This window comes from Pinus tabuliformis, chromosome 8 (assembly GCF_031772625.1).
Source record: "Pinus tabuliformis cultivar Carrire ecotype Pingquan chromosome 8, CPIR1, whole genome shotgun sequence".
In the NCBI taxonomy this organism is placed as follows: domain Eukaryota; kingdom Viridiplantae; phylum Streptophyta; class Pinopsida; order Pinales; family Pinaceae; genus Pinus; species Pinus tabuliformis.
The window spans coordinates 912479146-912504227 of record NC_142294.1 but is presented as its reverse complement, the minus strand read 5'-3'; the positions used below and the strand labels follow the sequence as shown (position 1 = coordinate 912504227).

The window sequence follows — 25082 nt, the reverse complement described above, 5'->3', positions numbered from 1 at the left end:
AATATTTATAATAAAAATTGATTAATAAATAATTAACCATACATCAAATACATAAATTATAATTTAAATTAAAAAAAAAACCATTATTACTATGCTTCAAAATATAAAATATTAAACTTCAACAAATACTAATAAACTACTTAGTAAAAACATTATAATAATTAAAAACCATCTTTAAAATTGGTTTATCAAGCCATTCTCCTACTTTGACGAACATAAACATAATTTATCACTAGCGTGTCGAAAGGAGGCAAATTGTCATATTGCTTCTTCATACTAATTTTTTTCAATATGAATGTACAGTACAGATATGTTTTGTGTGCGTTCAAATTAGGAAAGTTTTGATTTCGCTTCTTCCAATTGAGGTACATTATAGCGAGGTCTCACAAGATCCGGGCATTCATCTTCTACCTTTGTGGCAGAAATATTATGATTCAGAGTACTATGGCTTATTTTCTTCCCCACCCATTTAAATTACCACTTAAACCAATTGCGGCTTCTTCGGCCAAGAGACCATTGAGCTGCTGTGCAATCTCTGCCGAAGGCAATGGTTTGTATGTCTGTGTAGAACAACACCTAGAGCACGTGTTCCTGTTACTTCACCATTTATTGGCAAATATCCCTCATATAGTTGTAAATACAAATTTGCACGCAAATTTGCAGGGGCTGCTGTGAATTTGCAGAAGACCAAGGGACCTGTTGTAGCTGAAATTCCATTGGGTAAAATCAGGAGACCATTGTCGAGGACCAGGGCGAATGACCCTCAGAAGGTCAAGGATTTAATGGACAGTATTGCAGAAATAGGTCTCCAGGAGCCTGTAAGCTTTCTCATACAACTTCTGCTATGCAGTTTATTTTTATGGGTAAAGTGTCCATTAAAATCGTCCGGAACGTTTGAAAACCCCAACACATTATTTCGAAAAGATTTATTACTACTAAAATGAAATGATTGTTAATTAAAAAAACATGCAGTTCACGATGTTTCAAGTATAGTTCCTGCCGTTAGGCAATAGGGCCCGCGAATTCTGTATCTGGATGTTTTCCGACAGTAACTTTCTGGGGGATTGACCTTGCGACCATTGGATGATACATAACAGTGCCACCCACTTATCAAAATTCACGATAAATGTAACATAGCACCATATTCTGCATGGGTTATATCTTACTAGGAGGCTAGAGTCCAGTGCTGACCCAATTGGAAAATTCTGTTTTCCCCTGTCTGTGTTGGCCATTTTAGACCTTAATGGTGTATTGGACCATATTACCATGTTTTTAACGGTGCTGCACTATGATCTAGTATTTTCTGTTATTCAATTTTCTACTACATTGAAATCCGCTTTGGGAAGTATTTTCTGCAACGTAGTTGTGTAACATCCCCATTTTTAGTATTATGACATATATTGATAAACTGCTATCCAAATATTATACTTAGTGCATTTTGTCATAGCAGAGACTATAGTATATCGTTCAACAGCATCCGAATTTTGTAATAAGCTGCCATCCAAATATTATACATAGTACATTTTGTCATAGCAGAGATTATAGTGTATCGTTCAACGGCATCCGAATTTTGTAATAAGCTGCCATCCAAATATTATACTTAGCACATTTTGTCATACCAGAGTCTATAGTGTATCGTGCAACAGCTTCCGAATTTTGCAAAATGATAGCTCCAGGGAAAGGCTTTTATGGACCCAAGACAAACAAGGCAAGAAAGTAGGCAAATGGCCAATTCTACACTAACAAAGGAGCTGGAAAGAGTTTAAAAGACACAACTAAAAACATGCAACTATGCTAATGGGTTAGTGTAAGTTGTAACAGATATGTGATATTTCGATGGTAACAGTTTAGACAACTGTAGCAACTTTTTTAAAAACTGAGAAATCAAAATATCGCATATTTATTTTGAATGATAGGTCACAAAGTTGAAAAACGTTTAGACTAAACTTTACTAGTAAATAAAAACTGCTGCCGTCATCTCGAAACCATAAGGTTTACTATTCTAATTTCTGTGCCAACAATGGTTGTAGTCTGGATTTATGTCCAAGTACATCCTAGCATTTTCACCAGCCAAGGATGGAGTCTTGCCCGCAGTAATCCGCAAGGGATGGCCTAATCCACAAAATGTTAATGGAAATCTGTTTTAAAAGTATGGGGGATTCAGTCCAAAATCAAGTTATATTACTTAAAGCTCATTCAACATTCATAATATCATAATAGCACATACAATTTAGCGATTCATCAATCCAAATAAGGAACAACACAGAAGTCACGTTCCTTCGCATCATATCAACCATGTCATTCACAACCAACAAGACAGTGAAGGGAAACATCTTGCTCTCTCTCATTCCATTAGTTCATGCATGGATAAAAACTTAGAAGTTAGAATTACATAGAATCTCTGAGAAGACCACGAGGTTAACCCAAATTCATCGAGTCTCAAGTCTCAAATACACTAAAAAACAGTTAATCAGAATAGTTATCATGAACTTTGGCACAGGATAGCCTGAAAGTTAGGCTGGCGCAACACACATATATTGATCTGGTGCAAGTTAAAATATGATCTAAACTCCTTGTTAGCACAGGCTTGTTTGGAAAAACTATGGTGTGGGACTGTGTTGTTGCAGCTCCAAAACTCTAAGTTGCACTGAAACGGATACGGGAACGGATACGACAAATTTTCAAAATATGAGGATACGATACGGCAAGGAAATGGAATGCATATATATATATATATATATTTCATATTACCATTCATCTTTTAGAATCTAGAATCTAGAATCTATATCTAAAAATGCATAGTCATCGTCATGAATTCAACATAAACAAATCATCATCATCAATTCAGCATAAAAATTGTCATCATCATTAGTGACTATGATAACATTCAACATATTATCATCATCATTAATAATGTAATAAAAAATGCAACAGCGTTTGTGCTTTCGGGTCCAACTCCTTCAAAGAACATGTCATGCATGGCTGATGATATCTATCTTCCTTGCATGACAATTAAAAGGCCCATGGGATCATTGGGATATTCCATCAAGACCTATCTGAACATTTCAATCTTCTCAATGTCAGCTTGGTCTTGTGACTATATGCAGGCACAAGATTGGCTAGAGAAGATCTTTTATATTGGAGGGATTTATGAAATCAAAAGCAAAATCAATGACAATTAACAAAACCTTAACGAAAATGAAAATTAATCGCTCAAATAAATCTCTTTACGAAGACATTCATCAAACCCCTTTATTTGCATGTTTGAACATCTATCTTTTTCTTAGTAAGAATTTTTGATAAATATATGGAGTGTTGTTGTTTCTAAAGATTTAGAAAAGATTTTATGAGACTCTGTTTATAGTGAGTTTATTTGCAAATCTGATTTCTTCATTTTTATTATTTATTTATGGCTATGCAAATTTTCAAGCTTTTTAACATTTTAAGGGTGGATTCTGATCACAATTTTCGTGGATCCTTTTTACCAGAAACGGATCCAAAAAAATTTAAATCCCTTGGAAACGTATCCAATTCCAAATCTAAAGTTTCCGATTTTTTGAAACGGCACAAAAACGTTTTTACAGTGTTTCGGACAAGAATCGTATCCGTTTATGTATCGGAAACGGGGATCCGCGTTTCTGGGAAATTCTTCAGGAGTTTCCGGTAACTTAGCCAAAACTTTTGCAAAAAGGGCACCAACATGCCTGGCTGCAATTATTCTCTTGCCCTCAAGGCAACTCAGGATAGGTACAGATTGTTTCATGCAGTTTCATGTCTTCCCTGAACTGTTCCCACTCTCCAACAGTCTTCAACATCTTTAAAGAAAGGAATTTCGTCTGGAGCAAAAAGAAACATCTTGATCAACATCCTGAAAATTTGGTATATATTTTTTCAAGACTTCTTCCACCTTTAGAATAGCCGATGCCTATAATTCAGCAAGTACTGATCACTGTTGCTACACCATTGTCTTTAAGTTTAGCAACTTTACTCTCTCACTGGCCTTGTGGCATAGTAGTCACCAACCTTTTTCATTGTTTTTCTAAGGATAACCTTGTGGGGAAACCCCTAGGTACTTCCCTGCATTTCATGGATGGTACTTAATGTAAACCCATAGGCACTGATTATGGTGCCTGAACAAGTAGGGACATCGAGTGAGGCAAGCAACAGAGGCAGCCATACCGGGGGATTGACCCGAGATCCCCCGCAAGAAGTTCAAAGTATTCAACCACTTGATCTAGCCCACTGGGCTAATCTCTTATATTATTCTTTTTGCTTTGTCAGCTTCTGTCATTTTATCCTTGATTATCCTTTCTTGGTGGGCTTCTTTTTATTTATTTTTCACAAGAACAGATAGCATTTTATTGATATATAAAAGGCTGTGGCTGAACCATTCAGCCAAAAGGTACAAATTCTTTAAAAGTTTGTATTAGTGGAACCAAAATTTCCAGTTCTGTCAAAAAAAACAATAGAGTGGATATTAAATCTACTATCTACTTTTCTATGATATCTGCACCTGTAAAGTTTTACAAACTGTCTACACAAAAATATGACGTAACAACACATAAAACCTGAGCTAATTAGGTGAAATCATGCCCATTGTGGGTTTCCTCCATGGTTTCTTATTCGTTTTGCTGAGACCCAATTGCAGGTTGAACTAGAGCTTCTTCTTCATGTTCTTCTTGAGCTTGTTTAACTGTGATATCTTCCATATATTCTTCCTCCATTGAATCAATAGAGTGCATCCATTTGACTGGCAAGACACCTTAGTGTAAAGTCCCTTCCTGGCCCTTAGAAGCAAATGGAGGTTGAGTCATAGCCTATCTAGATCCCATGGGCTATTGACAGGAAAAATAAAGGGGCCACCATAATAAGATAATTAATAATTAGATAAAAGGGGTAAAAAGTCACTTTCAGGAAATTAAGTGACCCATGGTATTACCCATTGTTTTCGGAGGAGGAAATTACTGTTAAAAGGGAGAAGCAGATTGAAAGGGACAGGAGAAGCTTTATTGAAAATTTGACCACGAGCTCGAGGAGTTGTCGAGTAAGGGGAAACCCTAATATTTTCCAGCTTTGGTATTGAGAGACATACCCTAGCTATAGATTGTTGGTTTTGGAGTTGAAAGACACTCCCTAGCCAACTCTTGTATTGCAGGTTGATCCCGTCGCCACGAATGTGGATTCAGAAGAACAATTTCCTATTTTCCCGAGGCCGAGTTGATTAAATTAGTAGAGATCGAATTCATTAATTTGAAGGGTCTGAGATTGCTGATTTAAAGAGGTTGAATTCATCACATTTTCGGTAGCCGAGTTCACCTTATTTACTGTGGTTGAATTTCTACATTCAAAGGGCTGAGTTCTATCAGTCAAAGGCATATATGAGGGCCAAAATTATATCCCTAAGGGAGACTGATCAACTATCAATCAAGGGGCAAATTAAACTTTGTCAGGGAGCTGATTTTAGTGCTAAAACAATTAATTTGGGAGGGGGGAGGGGGAGTGCATTGTTTCCTGTTGAATGGCTGGATTATTTGCAAGAGCCAGGGCTGAGTTTGCTGTCATTGCAAGGGCCGAGCTTACTATTGGTTAAGGGCTGAATTTCTCAGTTTGTTGGATCATGTGGCTTTCTCCAAACAAGTTGAATGAGTGGGAATTAAAGGACCGAAATGCACGAGTAGAGGGACCCGCGTTTGCTTGGTGCGAGTTAATGGTTCTGGAGGCCAAGTGACTGAGTCACTGAGGGTGTAAGCATTGTGGGATGCCGAACCCTCCATTTGCTAGGAGGACAAATGAAATTCCTGATCTCTTTTAGAGGCTGGATTGTTAAAGTATTTAGGGCCGAATTTCTAAGGCTGCTGGAGGATAAATTAAGGGGCTGGGTGGGACAAATTTCCTAGTTGCATTAACTGGCTGAGTTTCTAGTGTAGAGAGCATACGGTTCAACACATTTTGGCTAGAGATTTCTGGAGCATATCATCAGGTTCCATTCCAAAATTTCATGTAAAATTCTCCCTATGAATTTCCTGCAATAAAATGACGTTGGAGTTGCAATCATCATTCCTTGGGTTTGCATATTTAATTCAGTTGCTTGTATTATTTATTTGTGGATTATTTGTGAATTCATGGAAATGTTGTAATTAAATTTTCATGTTAGAATTCCCTAAATAAAACCCTTAAGTTCTTGCAAATTTAAATAAAGAGATCATTACAGTGGTATCATAATTGGTTTTCTTGCCAGCCTGAAGGGTTTATTTGGTTTAAAAATAAGAGAAAAGAAAAAAATGCTTCTGAATCATTAAGAGAAATTGTTCACAAAAGTTGCTAGAAGATTTTAGCAAAAAAATAGAAGACTGTAATAGAAAATTTCTTGAAAATTATAAAAAAAGATTTCTTGAAGATTATAATAGAAAAATTGAGGATTCTAACAGGTATTTCACAAGATTGGTAGATCGGATCAAAGCATGGGCATCATCAATGACGACAAAGGATAAAAGAAGTTGCAAATCTGCAGATGAAAAAGCAACAACTCAGTACCAGAAAGAAGAAATTGAAGTGAACCCCAAGGTAAATAATGATTCAGATACAAATATGGAAGAAAAGCCTGCTAAAAGATTGGAGGTTTGCGGCTACACTGGGCAACATAGTAGTAATGGAAACACTGTTTCAGAATTTTTAGAAGCACCTGTTTAGGTGAAATATGGGGCAGTAAGCAACAAAGGTGGCCCAACATTTTCAACCAAAAATAATTTAGCATTGCTATTGATTGCTGGTTGCAGTCAAAGGTCTTATGGTGACTTATAGACACTTGCAGGCATCAAGATGTTGCCGAAGGAGTATTCGTTATAGAGAAAGTTCAACATAAGAATAGAGTTCACTATATTAGTACTTGCACAAGGCCACCTAAATTCTTCAAGGTAATAGGGTTCATGTTTCCTGACGATGATGCTAGGTGCAGTCATGTTGGGATGGTGCTGCAGATGTATGTTAGAGCATTCTACAAGCATATATGGGATTCGGGTATTACTACGTAGATTTTGATTTTTTAATGGCAAGCAATCTTGGGAAGGGAGGACTATATTGTCCCTTTTCGAGAACAAAAGAAAGGAAAATTTAATTTAATTATTTAATGTCATCTTAAAGGTGATAGTGAGTAATTGTGCCGAGAGGTGCTCTACAACCCAGTATAGGGGTAGATGTGTAGGCGTAAATGTTTAACATTTAACATTTATATGTCGGCTCAATTAAAAAATAATAAAAGGTTAAAAGTAATATAGAACCGAGTATGGTGGAGATGTTGTGTGTAAAAATTTAAATCTTGGCTCAATTAATAATAAAATGTTAAAAGTAATAAAAATAATAAAGTTCAATTTGTTATATTGTAATTTTGTTTTGCATAAATAATTATAAGTTACATTGGTCATGCTAAATTAATAATGGTTGATAGACAAATCATCCTATGGTCTTTCTTTGACAGTAACTAATAAATTGAGATGTGAAGTGGATAAGTAAATTGCTTGCTCAAGCAGAAGAACTTGCATAAATTTTGGTGGGTAGTAACCACTTGTAAGTCTACACACTTACAATTTTACTCCTACATAAGTGTTGAAGAAAACATAAATAATGGTGGGAAGTAACTCCTGTAAGTATATTTTTTACATCTTATTGTTAAAAAATAAGAAAGGCAAAAAGATTTTCCTATATAGATAATTACTTGTGATTCTTTTATCTTTATGTTCTTTTTTTATCTTTTAGTTCATCAAGAAATTACCAAAACAATAAATATAAGGACAATAGATGTAGGTGTACAGCCAGGGAAAAACCCCTATCTAGGGGAAAACCCAATCAACAATTCTTCCTTCAATAGTTTCTTGAGATAATCCAAGATTCTTTGACCTAGACAAATACTTCCTCCACACCAAGTTAGGCCTCAATCCTTATTGCAGATGACAACCCTTCAAAAGCAACTTCAGCCTAGTAGCATCAACATGCAGTAGCAGCTTCGACCCAGTGGTCGCAACAGTAGCAGCTTTGACTAGACTAAGAGAACTTTGATCTCCCTTGATACACCTCAGAAGTGAGAGAGAGTTGGCCCAAAATTTCGATTTTTGTGTCTTCTATCTTCCTCCAAAAACTCGCATTCCTTTCCAGCTCTCCTTCCAGCCCTTTCTCAATTTCGCACTTCCCAGCTTTCAGCTTCAGATATCGAACTGTGTGAGAGAGTGAGATACTCCAAATGAATTCGAACTGCCTTGTATATATAACCTTCCAGTGAGGTCGAATTACTCTTCTTGAGGCCGACTTGATGTGGAGGAGACTAAATTCATTTTTTGAGTCAAAAATAATTCTTTTTACATGATTCGAAAGCCAAAGAAGGGTCTCTTTTAATGTACAATGACTCTAATGACAGATAAATCCTAGAAGTCCTCAATGGGGACTTTGACCTAAAGCATGATGACCCAAGCATGAAACCCATGCTTTAATAAGTCATAATAATAATAAAAATAATTTTCTTCATTCTTTTGATAAGTACATTTCATTGTGACTCCAATACATTTATGAAGACTAAACCTAGTTACAAATTCCAACACTCCCTCTTAACTAGGGAGGTATTCATAATGACAAGTACAAGGAAGATTTCAGAACACATGAACCATGAAGAATTTTAGGCACCGCAATGCCGTGGACTAGATTCCTGACCAGGGAAATCTATCCAAGGTCCTCCAACAATTTAGGCACCGCAATGCCATGGACTAGATTCTTGACCAGGGAAACCTATCCAGGTGGGACTAAGATGGAATAAAGATTTTAGCCTCTCTAGGTACCATCAGGTTTACTTGCTAACCATCAACCCATGGATCTACGGGCATATCCGATGTTAGAGATCCATGAGCAACGCCACCCTCCCTACTTCGGGAATTAGACATCAAGTTTCAACACAAAGTGTCGGCTAGATGTCTTCCCAGTGAATGTCTCACACACAAGGCCTCAACTTCCTGATTATTCCAATCGGTAACAAATCCTCCCCGATCTAACCGATCGGCAACAAATCTCTCTCGATCAAACTGATCGACAACCCTAGAGCGTGTAAAACATGTTATGAAACCTTCGAGAGATTTAATTGTACAAACACAACCCCAATCAGTAACAAACTTTCAAATGTACATAAGTGAATATAGACCTCTGGGGTCTTTCAAACAACTGATGTTGCTTCTCAATTTTTCACAGTAGGACTTAGAGCTTTCCAAATGAATCTTGACAAAAGATTCCTCAACCATACAACTTCCTTTCCTACTTTTCATGCAGCAACATATTCTACAAATAGATCCTGCTCTTCTTATCTTAGTAGCCCTTCAAAATACATTCCCCAATTTCTTCTTTCGAGGTGTCCATCATCACTATGATATGACTGCCCTCTCAACTGGGGAGATTCCTTTTATCCAAGCTCCCTCTTAACTTAGGGAGATTTCTTTCATTCAAGCTCCCTCTTAACTTAGGGGGCTCAACTTCTTTTCTACGACATCGGAGAATCTTTCATGGCTTCCATCCTTCTCATCAAAGTTATCATGACCATCATTATTCATAGAACTTTCTTCTTCATGCTTGTCAACGAACATCTTCACCATCTTGAAGATTATTTATATGTACAACTTAGATAACAAGTACAACCAAGTCAATAGAGAAGCATGAAGTTAGCTATATTAGAATATAATAATGGAAGCATTTGACATTATACATCAGATACCCAAACCTAGTTACAAACAAGAGACACATACTCTTCAACTTCTTGCTAGGGTTTTTGTCATAAACCCTAGACTATATCATCAAGACTTTGAGTATTTCATAACAACCTTCATTACATCTAGGGTTTCAATGTTTCTTCTAGAGGTATGACATACCTTACTACAACATATTGCAAACCCTAGAAGCAATTCAAACAAATATAGATCTACAATGTATCTAACAACTTTATAATTCATATGTTAGACTTCCTACTAGGATTTAGTGCGAAACCCTAGATTTCATACATGATCTTTTAACAAACAAAACCAATCAGAACTTAATTCAAAGTAACAACATGACTAACTTCCACTAGGGTTTGTTGCGAATCTATTGTAGCGACTACAACCACCCTCCAAAATTTCGCCCATGCTTCGTTTTGGAGCCTCCCTTCTAAATCACAACAACTCATCTTGAACTGATCCAGGTACTTGTGCTTTGATTGAGCCTCACCATTTGCATCTTGGCTTGTGTTTGCTTACTTGGTTTACTGTCTAACCCATAAGCCGATCTCTTGATTTGGTTTCCATCCAGTTCTGGGCTTGCCTTAGAGAACTGCGCAATCATTGAGGGCAACCAGTGTTGCTCTCAGGAATTGCGCAGTCCAAGATGACAGTGAGCCTTGAGCTCAAAAATTGCATAGAGCATGAGAGGCAGCCCAGAGCCACTTAGCCCAGAAATTGTGTAGAAGCCTTTTTGCTCAGAAGCTGCCCAGTGTATGAACCAGAGAGTTGTCTGGTTCCTCCCAGAACTGCACAATCTCTCCGAGCAATGCATGGCAGCTTTTCTCGAAAAAGCAAAAAGCGAAATGTATCCCTAAAAAATAGGGATCTATTTTTAGTAGCTCGAAGGAGGCACTTGAGTTATTTTGGAAACCGCTGCCAAGTGTTGCTTTTTCCTTGATTTTTGGTCTTCCCATCATAAACCCTAAATTGACCAAATCGATTTAATCGACGCTGCCAGAGCTCACTTGCACATTCGATCTTGGAGCTTTGGCATTCCTGAGGAGATCAAGGAACCTTCGGTGTGATCGTCGTCGCTTTTCCGGGTAAGTTTCACTTTTCTTGTCTTTTGCCGTTTTTTCTGTCGCTTTTGCTTGTTTAGCTTGTGAGAGTGTTGTTTCACTTGTTTTGTTGAATTACTGTTGGCATTTTAAGTTGTTTTAGCTTGTAGAAGTGTTTTTTCAAGTTTTGCATTGCCTTTCCCAAGTGTCGCAAGCATTACCTTATTTTCGCACTAATGGTCGCCGTCGCAGCAACTCTCTTCACATGCTTCATTTTCCTTCAGTTTGATTGATTCCTGCACTTGTTTCACTTGCATGCATCATCACTTAGTCAGATTTGCACTCAACATCACACCATCCTTCAAATCTGCTCGATTTCACACTCCCCTTGGGAAGATCTAGGCTCCCCTTGCCTGGATCTTGTATTTCCTTGCATGCACTGCGCATTTTGGGAGCTCAAGGCCTCTGCCTTGGCTTCTGGAATTGCGCAAAGGCTGCCCTGGCCTGGGTCCAATTGCGCAGTTCCAGTAGCCAACCTCCCCGGTTGGCCACTGAGACTGCGGAATGCGCAGTTTCTCTGGGCCTTTGCCCAGACTGAACTGCACATTGCGCAGTTCTAGCAGGCAGCCAATGACCTCTGTGAACCAGAATTGCGCAGTTTGTCCCATCATGAGCTCGGTTTGTTGCTTGGTCTTGTCTTGAAGTTGCTTTTGGTTTTAAGCTAACATTTTCCTGCCATGAGTGTCCTCTCTGTCTCTAGGTACAACAGTTGTTGAGCATCTCTCTAGCAGTTACAGTTAACATGGCCTCCAAGAGAGCTGCATCAAAGGAAACCATCGAGAGCAGTACTGGGGAAGCAGTTGAGCAGACATCAGTTAATCTACTAGTTTATGCAAACACTCAGTTGTTCATTGAGAAGGGTACGACATAGCTGTTCATTGAGAAGGATACGACATTAACATGGCAGGGAATCAAGGATACTTTTGTAGAGGATTTCAAGGAAGGCTTAGAGGATTGACATGTTTACCTTAGCATCCATCGATCAAGATTATACAAGGTTGCATGTAGGGATCCCACCTTCCCATGTGCGAACATTATCAGCTGGATTGTCTCACACACAGATCCAAAGACTATGAAATTGAGTAGTGCCAGCAGGATAGAGCTTGCCACCTTCAAGGCGGAGAACTTTTAGCAGATGTATCATTTACCTCAGTCGGTGAAGTGCATGGACACATTTTTCTATGCCACCCATAGCTTTGTGAATACTAGAGATATTGTCAAGTGCTGGGTGAAAGAGTTGTCAAAGTTTAGACAGACACCCAATCATGTTTACAAGACAAAGTCTCTCAGGAAGGCTTATCAGTTCTTGATCATCTTTGCATGTAGAATATACGGTCAAGAGAACATAGAAACCTTTCCTGAAGGTTGGGTAGTTGTGTTAGACCAGTTGGTGAATGATGGGAAGCCATTCAACTGGTTGGACTTATTGGCTCATCAGTTGAAGATCCATGTGACTAATGCCCAAAATTTGCCAAAGAATGAGCAAGCGAGATTCTACATGTCCGCATACTTACTTTCGGAATGCTACTACCCTCCTCTTCCACCTGCTACTCAACCTCTGGCTCTATCTTCTCCGCTGAGTTACTACTACTGAGAAAATCGAACTGCATGGGCAACTGAGTTCTGCACTAGTGTATTTTCCATCACCACATCGACCTCTTATAATCCACTAATGAAGCACCAACAACCAAGATTAAAACTTAATCAATGGATAGGATCATCTATGGATCGATCTGTGTGAGTTTCTAGATGATTCTCACCTTATCTCAATTAACACTGATTAATTAACCATATTCCCTAAGTTTAGACTTAGGAAATATTTAGAAAACGATTAATAATCTAATTGAGACACTTCATGGCAAAATTTCCAGAAGCGATTTTTGGGTTTTGGAGATCTCATGTGTTCTAGCCTTTCCACCAAATTTCGTGGCTAGAACACATCCGATGCTACAAAAACTAACAAAGATAATAGGCTTACCTAGGTTGTTACATACATACACAGTGTTACTAGCATCATTTACATTACAAAATTTGGTTTACAATGACTCAAAATGCTGATGGCTGATGATCTTGATTCTTTGAAAAATTTGGTACATTCTTCCTTGGAACTTTGATAAAATGTGTGCAACAATGGACATGACATTTTGGATGATTTTGTATAGCCTTCTAAGCCTTTGTTGCTTAATAGAGGTGTTACCCCCTAAGAGGCAACTAACTTAGAGGCACCCTCAGAGGGGTGTATTGTTGTTGATTCCATAAGCCTTCTTGCATAGACTCTCTAGACTTAGTCATTTCTCTCATTTTTCTCCTCCATCATCATGGTAACTCAGCTATGGTATATCAGATAATCCACCATCACCTCTTAGATTATTTCTCTCATTTTTCCCCTCCATCATCATGCTAGCACAACTATGGTATATCTTACTCCAACCTCACCTCTTACTCCAACCTCACCTCTTAGATTACAGATGCAGTAACAAATGGTATAGAATTTGGTTACAACATATTCCCTTGTGATATTCCGTGCATCGGTTATTTTACTGGGATGTGGTGCCATAACTTCCTTGATCTAATGAAATCTGATAATGCTTCATAATGTATAGTTTTATTCTTTGCCTCATCGTACCATGGGGGACATGGTTTTCTTCTAGAAGTGTTGTCATTTCTTGGGTTAGCTTGTATTGTTGGAAAACTGGTTAAGTAGCATCTTACACATCTCCAACCATGCTTAACACTCTTGGCACCATGCGGTTCCTAAAAAATACTTTCCCCTTTCATGTTTGACTTATCAAAGATCACAAAAAACGTCTAAATAAAGAAAAACTTAAGTCATTAAAGCCAAAAAGGTTAGGAGGAGAGCAAATAATGTTAAAGGCCAAAAAATGTAATGCTTGAGTGAATGCCACCTTGCTATGAGGTCATGGCCCCTAGTCCCATGGTTGTCTATGAATAGAGACTTGTTAATTGAATTGAACACTTAAAGAAAAAGGAAAAATGGGTTGTAAGAAACAATGGTGAGGAGAGGCAACTCAATGCTAAGGTCCCTCTTTAAAGGCCTTTATACACAAAATTTCTAGCTCTTGAAAGCTAGATGATAAAAAATGTAAGACTTCTGCACCATTATTTGATTTTGAGGGTCATTGCATGGAAATTTTCCCTTCCCCTTTCATAAGTTTCCATCGCTTCACCTTTTGTTTACTCCCGTGTTATCAAAACTGGACCAAACCAGTTTGAACCGGCCAGTCCAACTTGTTGGAGGGAAAAAACCGGTTCAGATTGGTCTCTTGAACTGGCTTTGGCCGGTTCATAATCGAAATTCGTGTACAACGCAACATGTGGGGCTTATTTTGCTTCTTTTTTACTTTTTTTTTTTTCTATTAGCTGGCTATTGGCCCACAATAGGTGCCTAATATTCAAGCCTATGGCCCTACTATTGCTATGTAATTCATGGTAATGTTTAAGTAAAAGTGACATTCTCCTTTATCTTTCATTTTCATCCTTTTACTTAAATTTTTAACATTACCATGAAATGACTCGGGACGTTTTGAGAGTGGTTTTGAATTCATTGGATTTCTTATGGAGAAAGCAGAATTTTAGATCATACTCAAAATCTAGGAGACTTAACAGTTTTTAAGATTGGGGGGATTGCAACATTTCCATTGGATTTTGTCATTTACGAAGGTATGGAACTAGTATTTAATTAAGAACACCATGTGAAAATTCCAAACTAGAATCCTATTGCGGCAACTAGAAATTATTCTCCTAATTGTTAATTTAATTTAACAATTTATTTACTGTTTGCTATAGCAAATACTGAATAAATCAAAACTGCAATCGACGCAAATAAAACCGCGGAAGAATAAATGCTGGAAGAAATGCTAGCACCCACACATAAAAATAACATAGTTATTTTTGGACAATGTCCCTAGAAAAACCCAACTTGGGAAAATCAGTGCAATAGTTGAGGGTTTTATTATTAAGCATCAATGAAATAATCTGAGTACAATCTAGATACTGGCAGTCCTGCAGAGAAAATGCTGACACAAATCTAGTGGGGAAATTTCCTCACCCCATAGGCAAATCTGGGCTCTGACCTCAGCTCCAAGTGAGCCATCCAAACTGGCTCTGTGCAGCTACTGTGTCACCGTAGCGCAGTCCCCTGTGCACTCAGTTCGAATCAGCTTCTCCTTAAGTTGTCTGGTTTGTTGCTATCTGGGAAAATGTCTCTCTTGGCCTTTGGAACCTCTGTCCAGCTTCTAGCACTGAAACTCGTCTTTCCTCAGCAGAATCGAAACTGCCTCTAGAGGCTGTTGCGCTGCCCCAACATCAGCCTCTCTGTGGATCTTTTGCCTCTCTGCAAATGCACTCACCGGATCTGGAAATCTTCCTCCGACTTCATTGTCTCTGCCCCTCTCTCACTGCTTTGATCTCAGGCTCTCTCTCTCAGCAACTGACTGCTGCTACTCTGGAAATCGATCTTCTCATGAAATCGAACCTCTCAAGTGTCTTCTCCATCACCACATCAACCTCCTCTTATAATCCTCTGTTGGAGCACCAACGACCAAGATTAAAACATAATCGATGGCTAGGATCATCTTGGAGTCGATCTGTGTGAGTTTCTAGATCATTCACGCATTGACTTAATTAATACTAATTAATTAACCATATTCCCTAAGTTTAGACTTAGGAAATATTTAAACACTGGTTAATAATCTAATTAAGTCATTTCTAGGCGAAATTTCCAGAAATGATTTCTGGGTTTTGAAGATCTCATGTAATCTACTGTGTCCACAAAATTTCAAGGCTAGAATACATCCGATGCTACAGAAACTAACACACCAAGCCATCTATGTTAGTATGTACCTTGATGTTAGTGGCATTGGTTGTCAAACTCGTCTACCATGATCCTACTAAAAATGTACCCATTAGTCAAACAAAATCTTGAATTGACATGCTAAGCATTTTCTAGCTTATTTTAATGTTTAGAGGGTGATATGGATGATTAAGATCCTAATATAGGTAAAGATTTTGATGATATGTAAGTATTTGTTGTAGCATGTTTTTTTTGGATGCTAGAGGCCATCTAGGGCCTATTTTTTGATGTATTTTCGGTTCAAAGATGCATTGCACTCGGTGCTATTTTGATTATGTGCATCCTTGCACGCTATATAAATGAGAACTTTTGCTTATTTTTGTATAAATGGTTTGGATTCATATGGATGCACATGAATACACATGTTTTTCTTTAAAATTTGAATATTTTGTGTGTTTTTGGTTGACCGATCTGGCTTTGACCGGTTCCCACTCTGGGGGGTTTACCAGTTTGGTGATCGGTTCGATTATGTTAACGCTGGCTTACTCAGGGACTTGGAAGTTGGAAAACACACTTTGTGTAATGTCCCTTCCTAAATTATTTCGGAACAGGATTAATTTCTACATTTTGGGGTCAATTTTGGAGGTGACAGGGTCCATTTCATTTTTATTAAAAGACTTAGCAGTTAGAAGTAAGTTACTTTGGGATTTTGTTAGTAGCATTTGGGGCCACCCACACAAAGAAATACACACTCTGTAAGCCAATGGTTCAAAATGCATGAGAGGGAAAATCAAAGGCTTAGTGAGGGACCCACGAAGGAGGGAAAAAGGCTCCACGAAATCTATAAAAAGGAGGTAGCACTCTTCATTTGACATCTTTGGCATATCAAATTTCTTCTTAGTTGCTCGAGCTTCTTAGCCGGGTCACTAGATGTTTAGCATGAGTTTTCCGAGTAGAGAACTCCCCCTTTCTTCGGGGGACTTCGAGTGCCACCCTAAAGAGGTTCTTCCATAATCTTCTGGACGTGATTTTCAGTGTGATTTCCAGCATTTGCATTTAGATTTTTTTCGATGGTGCATATTTCTAGAGGACGTAGTGGGGAAATCGAGTTGAAGATTGAAGTCCTTTGCATTCTTCAGAGGTGCTATTGTTAGGAGAAATTCTGGGAGAGAAGCTTTGGTGATTTTCTGCTCACTTGGGTGAGTTTTTGGGCTGAAGGTGATAGCTTTCTTCAGTGAGGATTTCACAGTTCTTGGGGCCAGTGCAGAGGGCAAAGATTGGGCACACGTGGGTGGTGGAGACTCAACCATTGGAGTTGTTCCTTGTCGGGAGAAATAAGGGAAGTATTGGTGGAGGCAATTACTACCTTTCCGGAGTGTTTGGGGAGGATTTTGCTGGAGTATTGACAGTCAGTGTGTTTCAGTAGTTTTGGAGGGTGTAGGGCTTTTTGGGGGTCAATTTCGGAAGCTCAAAATACGGCCAAACCATTTTTGGGTTTTTGTGGGTTTTTTGGGAGGAGTCTGTGACTAAAATGTCAGAATTTTTCAGGTGATATTCGGGCATGAAATCCTAATTCTTATAACAGGGCGAATTGCTAGTTAGCTGGGGAATTTGCACCATTTTGTGGGTTCGACTTTGGCTTGGAGATAGGCCAAACCCTTTATGGGTTTTTCTGGGTTTTTGGTGGAGAGCTCAAAATAAATTTGGCAGAATTTTCTGAGCACTTTTGGAGGCTCAAACAGGGGTTTCTTCTAGCCAGTGGTTGTAGAATTTCTAGGGTCAGCGCAGAACATTGAGGAGAAGTCTTTCCTTTGCATCCGGGCAACATTTTTCTCACTTGGGATTGTCTAGCTTGCTTTGGCAAGCCAGGTGCACACATTCCATGCATTATACTCTCCTTTGATAATAAAATGGCTCAGTTTGGCGCAGTTCTGGTGCAATTTTATGGGTGTTTAATTGTTGTCTGAATTTTTTTGTGTCATATGTGTATTTTGCTTGTTTAGCACTGTTATTTCCTTTTTGGAACATTACAGTGGTATCAGAGCATGATCTTGGCCCAACTGTGGGTAACCAGTAAGATCATGGGAGATTTGGGCATGTATGCACAGTGACGGGTTACACCGTACACCACCCATGGCTCAAGGGAGATTCAGTATGCAAAAATTCTGGGGTGGAATGCATTGGAACGATGAGAGGTTGGCTCAGTTGAGGAAGGTGTCAGACTAGATCCATCCTTGTCCTTACAACATAGACATTAGAGGTGCACCAAGCTATGGGAGTAAAGCCATCTACACCATGTGGGGAAAGTCGACAGAATCAGGGCACTAGATCTCCTAAAAAGGAGCAAGCAGGCCAACGACAGTTAGAGGGTGAGTCAAGGAGACGATTTTGCTGGTGGAGACCTAGTTTTAGGCATCAGGGGCCTAAGGAGGAGATCGAGGGTATGCAGGGTCATGAGGAGCACATCGATATACCCAATGTAGCATAGGAGTCACCATTGTTAGAGACCTCTTTGATAGCACCAGTTGACACCTTGACAGAGAAACTGGAGCATACACCCATAGAACCATCGATGATGTGGTGTTTGTCGCCGATGAAGTGCCATCTGTTGTTGAGGTATCCATTGATGAGGTGTCCAGGACTGTGTCCGGATTTTCAGGTGATGGCAGCCCACAACAAATTAGGGAGGAGCCGGGAGACACATCCATTAGTGAGGTGTTGATGGGCACAGAGGCACCCAGATCTGTGACAGAGTTCTCAGACGACAACTACCTATAGCAGTATGGAGAGCACCTTGAGGAGCGTGAGCTAGATGAGGATGTTATGCTCGATGAGCTACTTGTGGAGGGACAACTCGGGACTCCTGTTGTGCCCATGGTAGAGGGGGATGGGCAATCATTTGTTGGACCTGCCATCGACGAGGAGCAGATAGATGCGCAGGCAACCAACAGAGCTGTAGTCCTTCCAGACAGTAACTCTCTTCAGGCTTATGTAGATGGGGCCTGCAGTATTGTTAGGTTACCTCTGCACGTTGGAGGGAGATTGGTTGGGTTACCTAGACAGGTTGTATATGATGACCGGGCCAGTGAGACAAGGCAACATGAGTTGCGTAGGGTGCAACACTCGCATGATGGACTTGCTATGTACTCGGGGACTCTTGCATTTGATCCCTCTCATGGGGTTGGGTGGCAAGAGATATTGAGTTGGTACCTGATAGGGCTGACTAGGTTTTTGGATACATCCATGATCGGGAGCATAGTTTAGCAGGGGCCATGGTTTGCTAGAGGGGCTCGAGGGCTGGATCATCGTTGGGACCCAGGTGGGACTCCCCACCACTCCATGGATTGGGTCAGTCATGGTATTAGCAGGATGGCAAATCCAATGATTGGACTCACCCCCATTCTCATATTCCCACCAGAGTTTTGGATAGCACCCGTGACAGGTCGAGCAAACAAAGGAGTAGGCAGACTCCATGAGTTGTCTCGGCATGTTGGCCGTATGTGGGGGCATAGGATGATCAGTGTACCTTGGCAGGAGTTTGTCGGAGGAGGTGGCATTGGCAGGCCACCAGACAGTGCCTTGTATGGAGTTGGGGATTCCTCACACTTGTGTAGGGCACGGAGGACATCGAGGAGCAGAGCAGTAGTGGCATCACTACTAGTGCCTAGAGAGATTCACTTCTTGGGCCCCTCAAGGAGGATTTGGAGGGGAGATCCCCTCATCGGAGAGCATGGTGATGCGACGGTGGAGGTGATGATATAGGTCGGGTGCGGGCCGACGCATATGGACACAACTTTAGGCCATCACATCCAGGGATGGGTAGGAGCATCTAGCGTGGAGCAGTGGTCTGCAGATGGGCATGGAGACGCATGGGGGTGTGCCATAGTATGTTGGACTGCGTTGTGGAGTGGGAGTGCCTCACATTGCATTGAGTACATGCGGGGAGTGACAGGTGTAGTGACACATGACGGTATAGGATGGTATAGTCGTAGTCGGAAGTATCCAGTGGTGTACTAGGATAGGTTGCAGCATACATTGGCATGTCGAGGAAAGCGGCGATACTAGGTGGTATGCCGTGGCAAATGATGCGGCGTAGCGGGTGTTTGGAGCGTTGCCTCCCAGGAGACTTATGGATAGGGGCACTATGTGTACCTTTGGATGCAGCCCTTGTAGGATCGATGAGGACACTGTTGAGCATCTGGGGACACCATGCTTAGTGGAGACAGGGCTTCGAGGGGGTTATTAGCAGATCTGAGACAGAGAGGGGGTCATCCATAGGATTACTCATGAGCATTCCGATGTACTCTTGATCATACCCATCCTCCTCCGGTGTTGTTTATAGTTGCAGAGTGTTTGTTTTTTGCCCCTTGACACTCTCCATTCAGGCAACATGGCTTGGGAGGTTCACCCTAGGTAGTTGTATGAGACACCTCGTGTCATGAGCCGGGAGAAGACTCTCCAGTTGAGACACTTGGTAGGTGCACAAGTTGATGAATACAGACTTAGGGATGGCGTGGTTGATTGTCAAGGTAGCATATGTTCCACCTTTGGGCTCACACTTGGGGAGGCGACTGAGAGGGAGTTGCATATTACTTTTTCAGCTGGATAGCTCGAGGCGTTGGGGGAGCATGAGGTGCAGGGGATGGTAGTCCTTGTCAGAAGGATGATGCTGAGGCTTCCAGCAGTACCCAAGCACATCATCAGGAGCTGGAATAACAAATATTGCTGTGTGATTTGGTAGGCGCAGAGTAGTTGGTTATTTGTGACACAGGTTCTTGATGCTCGGTGTCTACCTATTGGATACCTACAGGAGACAGAGACGGGGCACAAAGGGGTCCCAACAGCTAGCAGCATAACACAGCAGCAGGCAGAGAGGATTTGGGGTTGTGGACCTCCAATATGGTTATGGGATCCAATGGATTGGTGGGATACTCCACTCCTCAGTGAGCCTAGTCAAAATAATAGGCAAACTGATTCATTCATAGACACACACATGGGGAGTCACCAAAGCCCTCACCATAGGGCGAGTCAAATTGTTGCTCATGATTGGGGCCAACCATGGGGCGATAGGCGCTGGCACTATTCAGGCACTTTGGTAGGTTGGGTCTAACCTCGATCACGTAGATTGTGGTCCAGAGTTATGCGAGAGGAGGTTATGGTACAAGCGTGCTAGACAATTAGTGATGACCAGGGTGTCGCAGGGTCAATAGGATAGTTTCTTTCTACGCTGGGCATGGGGCCCTAGCATCACAGTGCTTAGCGGTTCAACTACCCATAGGGGTGAGCTGGTCTCCATAGTACAGGGTCATCCAGATTTTCCACTGCGTTTTCATGATTTGCTGATGGCGTGGGAGACTTCATCAGCATGGCAGGATGGCTAGCAAGAGGATTTCAAAAGGAGCTCATGCAGGAGAGGCTTCATTTGCATGGGGATTGAGTTGTATCTTCAGGGGCCCACAATCAGAGTGCATGGGGTGGACTATTCGGTAGGGAAACTTCATGAGGATTTGGACGGAGTTTTACATCGTCAGGATGCTCTACTTATTGGCAATAGACAGAGGGGTTCTAACGCCCCTATCTGGCAGGATAGTGAGTGGAGCAAGGGGTGCTTCATGTTGATCAGGTTGGCTTGGGATCCTGGTATTGAGGGACTCCTTCACTATAGGATAGTACAACGATCAGGGACGATCCAATGGCATATTTGGGACCCTGGTGAAGTTTGCAGAGATAGTGGGGATCCACAGTCAGAGAGGGCGCTTGTTCAGGCACTGCTTGAGGACAAGCAATTTTTGGTGCATTGGAGGAGCTTGCCGGATGAGGATGCTACTTGGGAGGGCGAGCACATACTTGAGCATCCAACATTGAAGTTGCTTGGGGACAAGCAACATTTGGGAGGGGAGGACTGTAATGTCCCTTCCTAAATTATTTTGGAACAGGATTAATTTCTACATTTTGGGGCCAATTTTGGAGGAGATGGGGCCCATTTCATTTTTATTAGAAGACTTAGGAGTTAGAAGTAAGTTACTTTGGTATTTTGTTAGTAGCATGTGGGGCCACCCACACAAGGAAATACACACTCCCTAAGCCAATGGTTCGAAATGCATGAGAGGGAAAATCAAAGGCTTAGTGAGGGATCCACGAAGGAGGGAAAAAGGAGGGAAAAAGGCTCCACGAAATCTATAAAAAGGAGGCAACACTCTTCATTTGACATCTTTGGCATATTGAATTTCTTCTTAGTTGCTCGAGTTGCTTAGCCAGGTCACTTGGTGTTTAGCACAAGTTTTCCGAGTGGGGAACTCACCCTTTCTTCAGGGGACTTCGAGTGCCACCCTAGAGAGGTTCTTTCATAATCTTTCGGAGGTTATTTTCAATGTGATTTCTAACATTTGCATTTAGAGTTTTTCCGGTGGTGTGTATTTCTGGAGGACGCAATGGGGAAATTGAGTTGAAGTCCTTTGCATTCTTCAGAGGTGCTATTGTTAGGAGAAATTCTGAGAGAGAAGCTTGGGTGATTTGCTGCTCACATGGGTGAGTTTTTGGGCTGAAGGTGATAGTTTTCTGTAGTGAGGGTTTCGTAGTTCCTGGGGCCATCACAGAGGGCAGAGATTGGGCACACGTGGGTGGTGGAGACTCAACCATTGGAGCTGTTCCTTGCCGGGAGAAATAACGAAAGTATTGATGGAGGCGATTGCTACCTTTTCGGAGTGTTTGGGGAGGATTTTGCTGGAGTATTATTGACAGTCAATGTGTTTCAGTAGTTCTGGAGGGCGTAGGGCTTTTTGGGGGTTGATTTTGGAAGGTCAAAATACGGCCAAACCATTTATGGGTTTTTGTGGGTTTTTTGAGAGGTGTCTATGGTTAAAATTTTAGGTTTTTTTGGCAATATTCGGGGCTGAAATCCTAATTCTTATAATAGGGCGAATTGCTAGTTAATTGGGGAATTTACACCATTTTGTGGGTTCGACTTTGGCTTGGAGATAGGCCAAACCCTTTCTGGGTTTTTGGTGGAGAGCTCTAGTAATTTGGCAAAATTTTCTGAGCACTTTTGGAGGCTCAAATAGGGATTTCTTCTAGCCAATAGTTGTAGAATTTCTAGGGCCAGCACAAAACATTGATGAGAAGTCTTTCCTTTGCATCCGGGTAGCATTTTTCTCACCTGGGATTGTCTAGCTTGCTTTGGCAAGCCAGGTGCACACATTCCATGCATTGTACTCTCCTTTGATAATAAAATGGCTCAATTTGGCGTAGTTCTGGTACAATTTTATGGGTGTTTAATTGTTGTCTGATTTTTTCTGTGCCGTATGTGTATTTTGCTTGTTTAGCACTGTTATTTCCTTTTTGGAACATTACACTTTGTCCTAGGACTTGGCACATGTATAAGGGTTAATTGATGTCTACGCATGGCAACACTTAGCCAAATTATAAAACTAGCTTTTGTTGTGTTGTGTTTGAAGAAATCACTAAGGGTATGCCACCTAAGTTGGACCCACCACTAGAAGTGGGCCATTTGCATTGGGTCACATTTTCCAGTCCTTGTGGAAGCCTTTTGCCTGTCCATTGAGGTTTTCCATTTCATTTTACCCTCAAACCAACAGATAGACAAAGGTGGTCAATGGGACCTTGGTCTTTGCTCTACACATCTACCATCAACAGAACAACAAACGGTTTAATTATATTCATATTTTGCAACACAACTATAACACGGCAGCTCATGTTTCCATAGGCATACTCTATTTGAGCCCTGTTATAGTTTTCAACCTCCTTTTCCTTGTGAATTCTCAACTGCTCTTCCTTCTCTATCCACATCCTACCAACAGAAGGATCAAGATAAGGCTTATTCCTTTGGGCAGAACATAGCTAAAATTTATGCCAAATTCCATCAACACAGGCCAAGTGCAAGTCACTTGATGGTTGACATTGAGTACCTTCATGTTTTTTGGTTGGCGACAAAGTTTGGCTTCATTTAGACAAGCAAATATTCATAAATTAGCTGGCTCACAAGCTCGAACTAATTATATGTGGGAGATATGCTATGATGCAACAATTGGGTTCCAATCAGTGTCTTAAAAATTGGTCGAACCAGAGCCAGAAGTGGCTAGTTTTCCTGGTTTGTTCCTAAAAGAGGATGGACTGGCCTTTGGACTGGTTTAGTGAGCTCTTTACGGAATCAGTCAATTCAGTATTGAACTGATCAGACTGGCTGGTTCAACCATTTTACATTGTTGTGTGTGTGTATTTATTAATTTTTTATAGTTTATGTAATTTTTAGTAAATTGGTAGATAAGGTAAGTTGGCAGTTGATTCCGATCTGAGTCTGGTCTAACTCTTGGCTAATTCTGACTTCTAAAACATTGGTTTCAATGCCTTAAATCTTTCATCTCAGCTCGGTATTCATGATATGGTGAATGTGAGCCAACCAAAGCCGTATGAACCTTCTCACTTAGAGGAGGTTCCAGTCACACATCGGAAGGCAACCATTCCATATGGTCAACCTATTTTTTCTGAAGATAATCTGCTTTGTGTCCACACCGGATCTACTAAACAACATCAAATCACCACATGATTGGCCGCAATGACACCTTTCCCACCAAACCAAGTGGCTGTTCTAGTCAATGTTTGAGCAACAGTTTCCTCATCTACAGTAGATATTGGGGACAATTTCCTCTAAGGACGGTGGAAATAATGAGACTTAGTCTAGTGGACTTAGTCCAAATATATGTTATATTTGTATTTTGTCCTTGTGTAGTTATATTTTGTATCTCACCTGCCTCATTGCAAATATTTCATAGGTGATTTGTTTAAAGATGTTCACTCATCTAACTGTGTATTTTACATTTGCACATCTCATAGGAGACTTGGTCAAAGATAATCACTCCAGCAAACAGTATTCATATTTATGTATATATTCAAGGAACCACATAATGTGCAACATGTATCACCAGTCTCCTTTCTTCTTGCATTCTTACATTCTTGTGTGTGAGTATATGAATTGTTGTCTAACCTTGCACATATCACCGACTAACATAGGTTGTTCAGAATATTTCAAAGAAAAAGGTATTGTTCGTATTTCTAATTTTGTATCATTCTGTATGTTCATTTGAAGATATGCTTCAAACATCAACATGATTGGTGTCTTTTGTCTATACCTTAAGTACACACACATGGTACATATCTCTAGTGTCATTGCATTCAACGAATTTTTTCCTTAAAATTCAAATTTTGTCGAATATGAAGGCAACTTGAAATAAGGTTGACCCAGATTCAGTGAATCTCATTCGGAATGTAAAATCAAGCTCGAATTTGAATTTCAAGTTAATAAAATGGGTAAAAAATCAAGGGTTTGTTCAAATTTGGCCCCAAGATACGACAAAGAAAAAAATTAAAAAATTAAAATGCTAGCCACTACCCTTTCCACATGATTTTCACATG

At 40.4% G+C, this 25082-nt stretch overlaps 1 protein-coding gene across 1 annotated transcript in view; it reads left to right on the top strand.

Moving 5' to 3' along the window:
* Positions 1 to 246: 246 nt before the first annotated feature.
* SRX (sulfiredoxin) overlaps positions 247 to 25082 on the top strand; it is a 125040-nt gene continuing 100204 nt past the window's right edge. Inside the window, exons 1-2 of the mRNA XM_089373055.1 lie at positions 247 to 550; positions 664 to 818. Coding sequence (XP_089229181.1) covers positions 430 to 550; positions 664 to 818 — 276 coding nt within the window. The 5' untranslated portion in view covers positions 247 to 429. The remainder of the gene's footprint in view (positions 551 to 663; positions 819 to 25082) is intronic.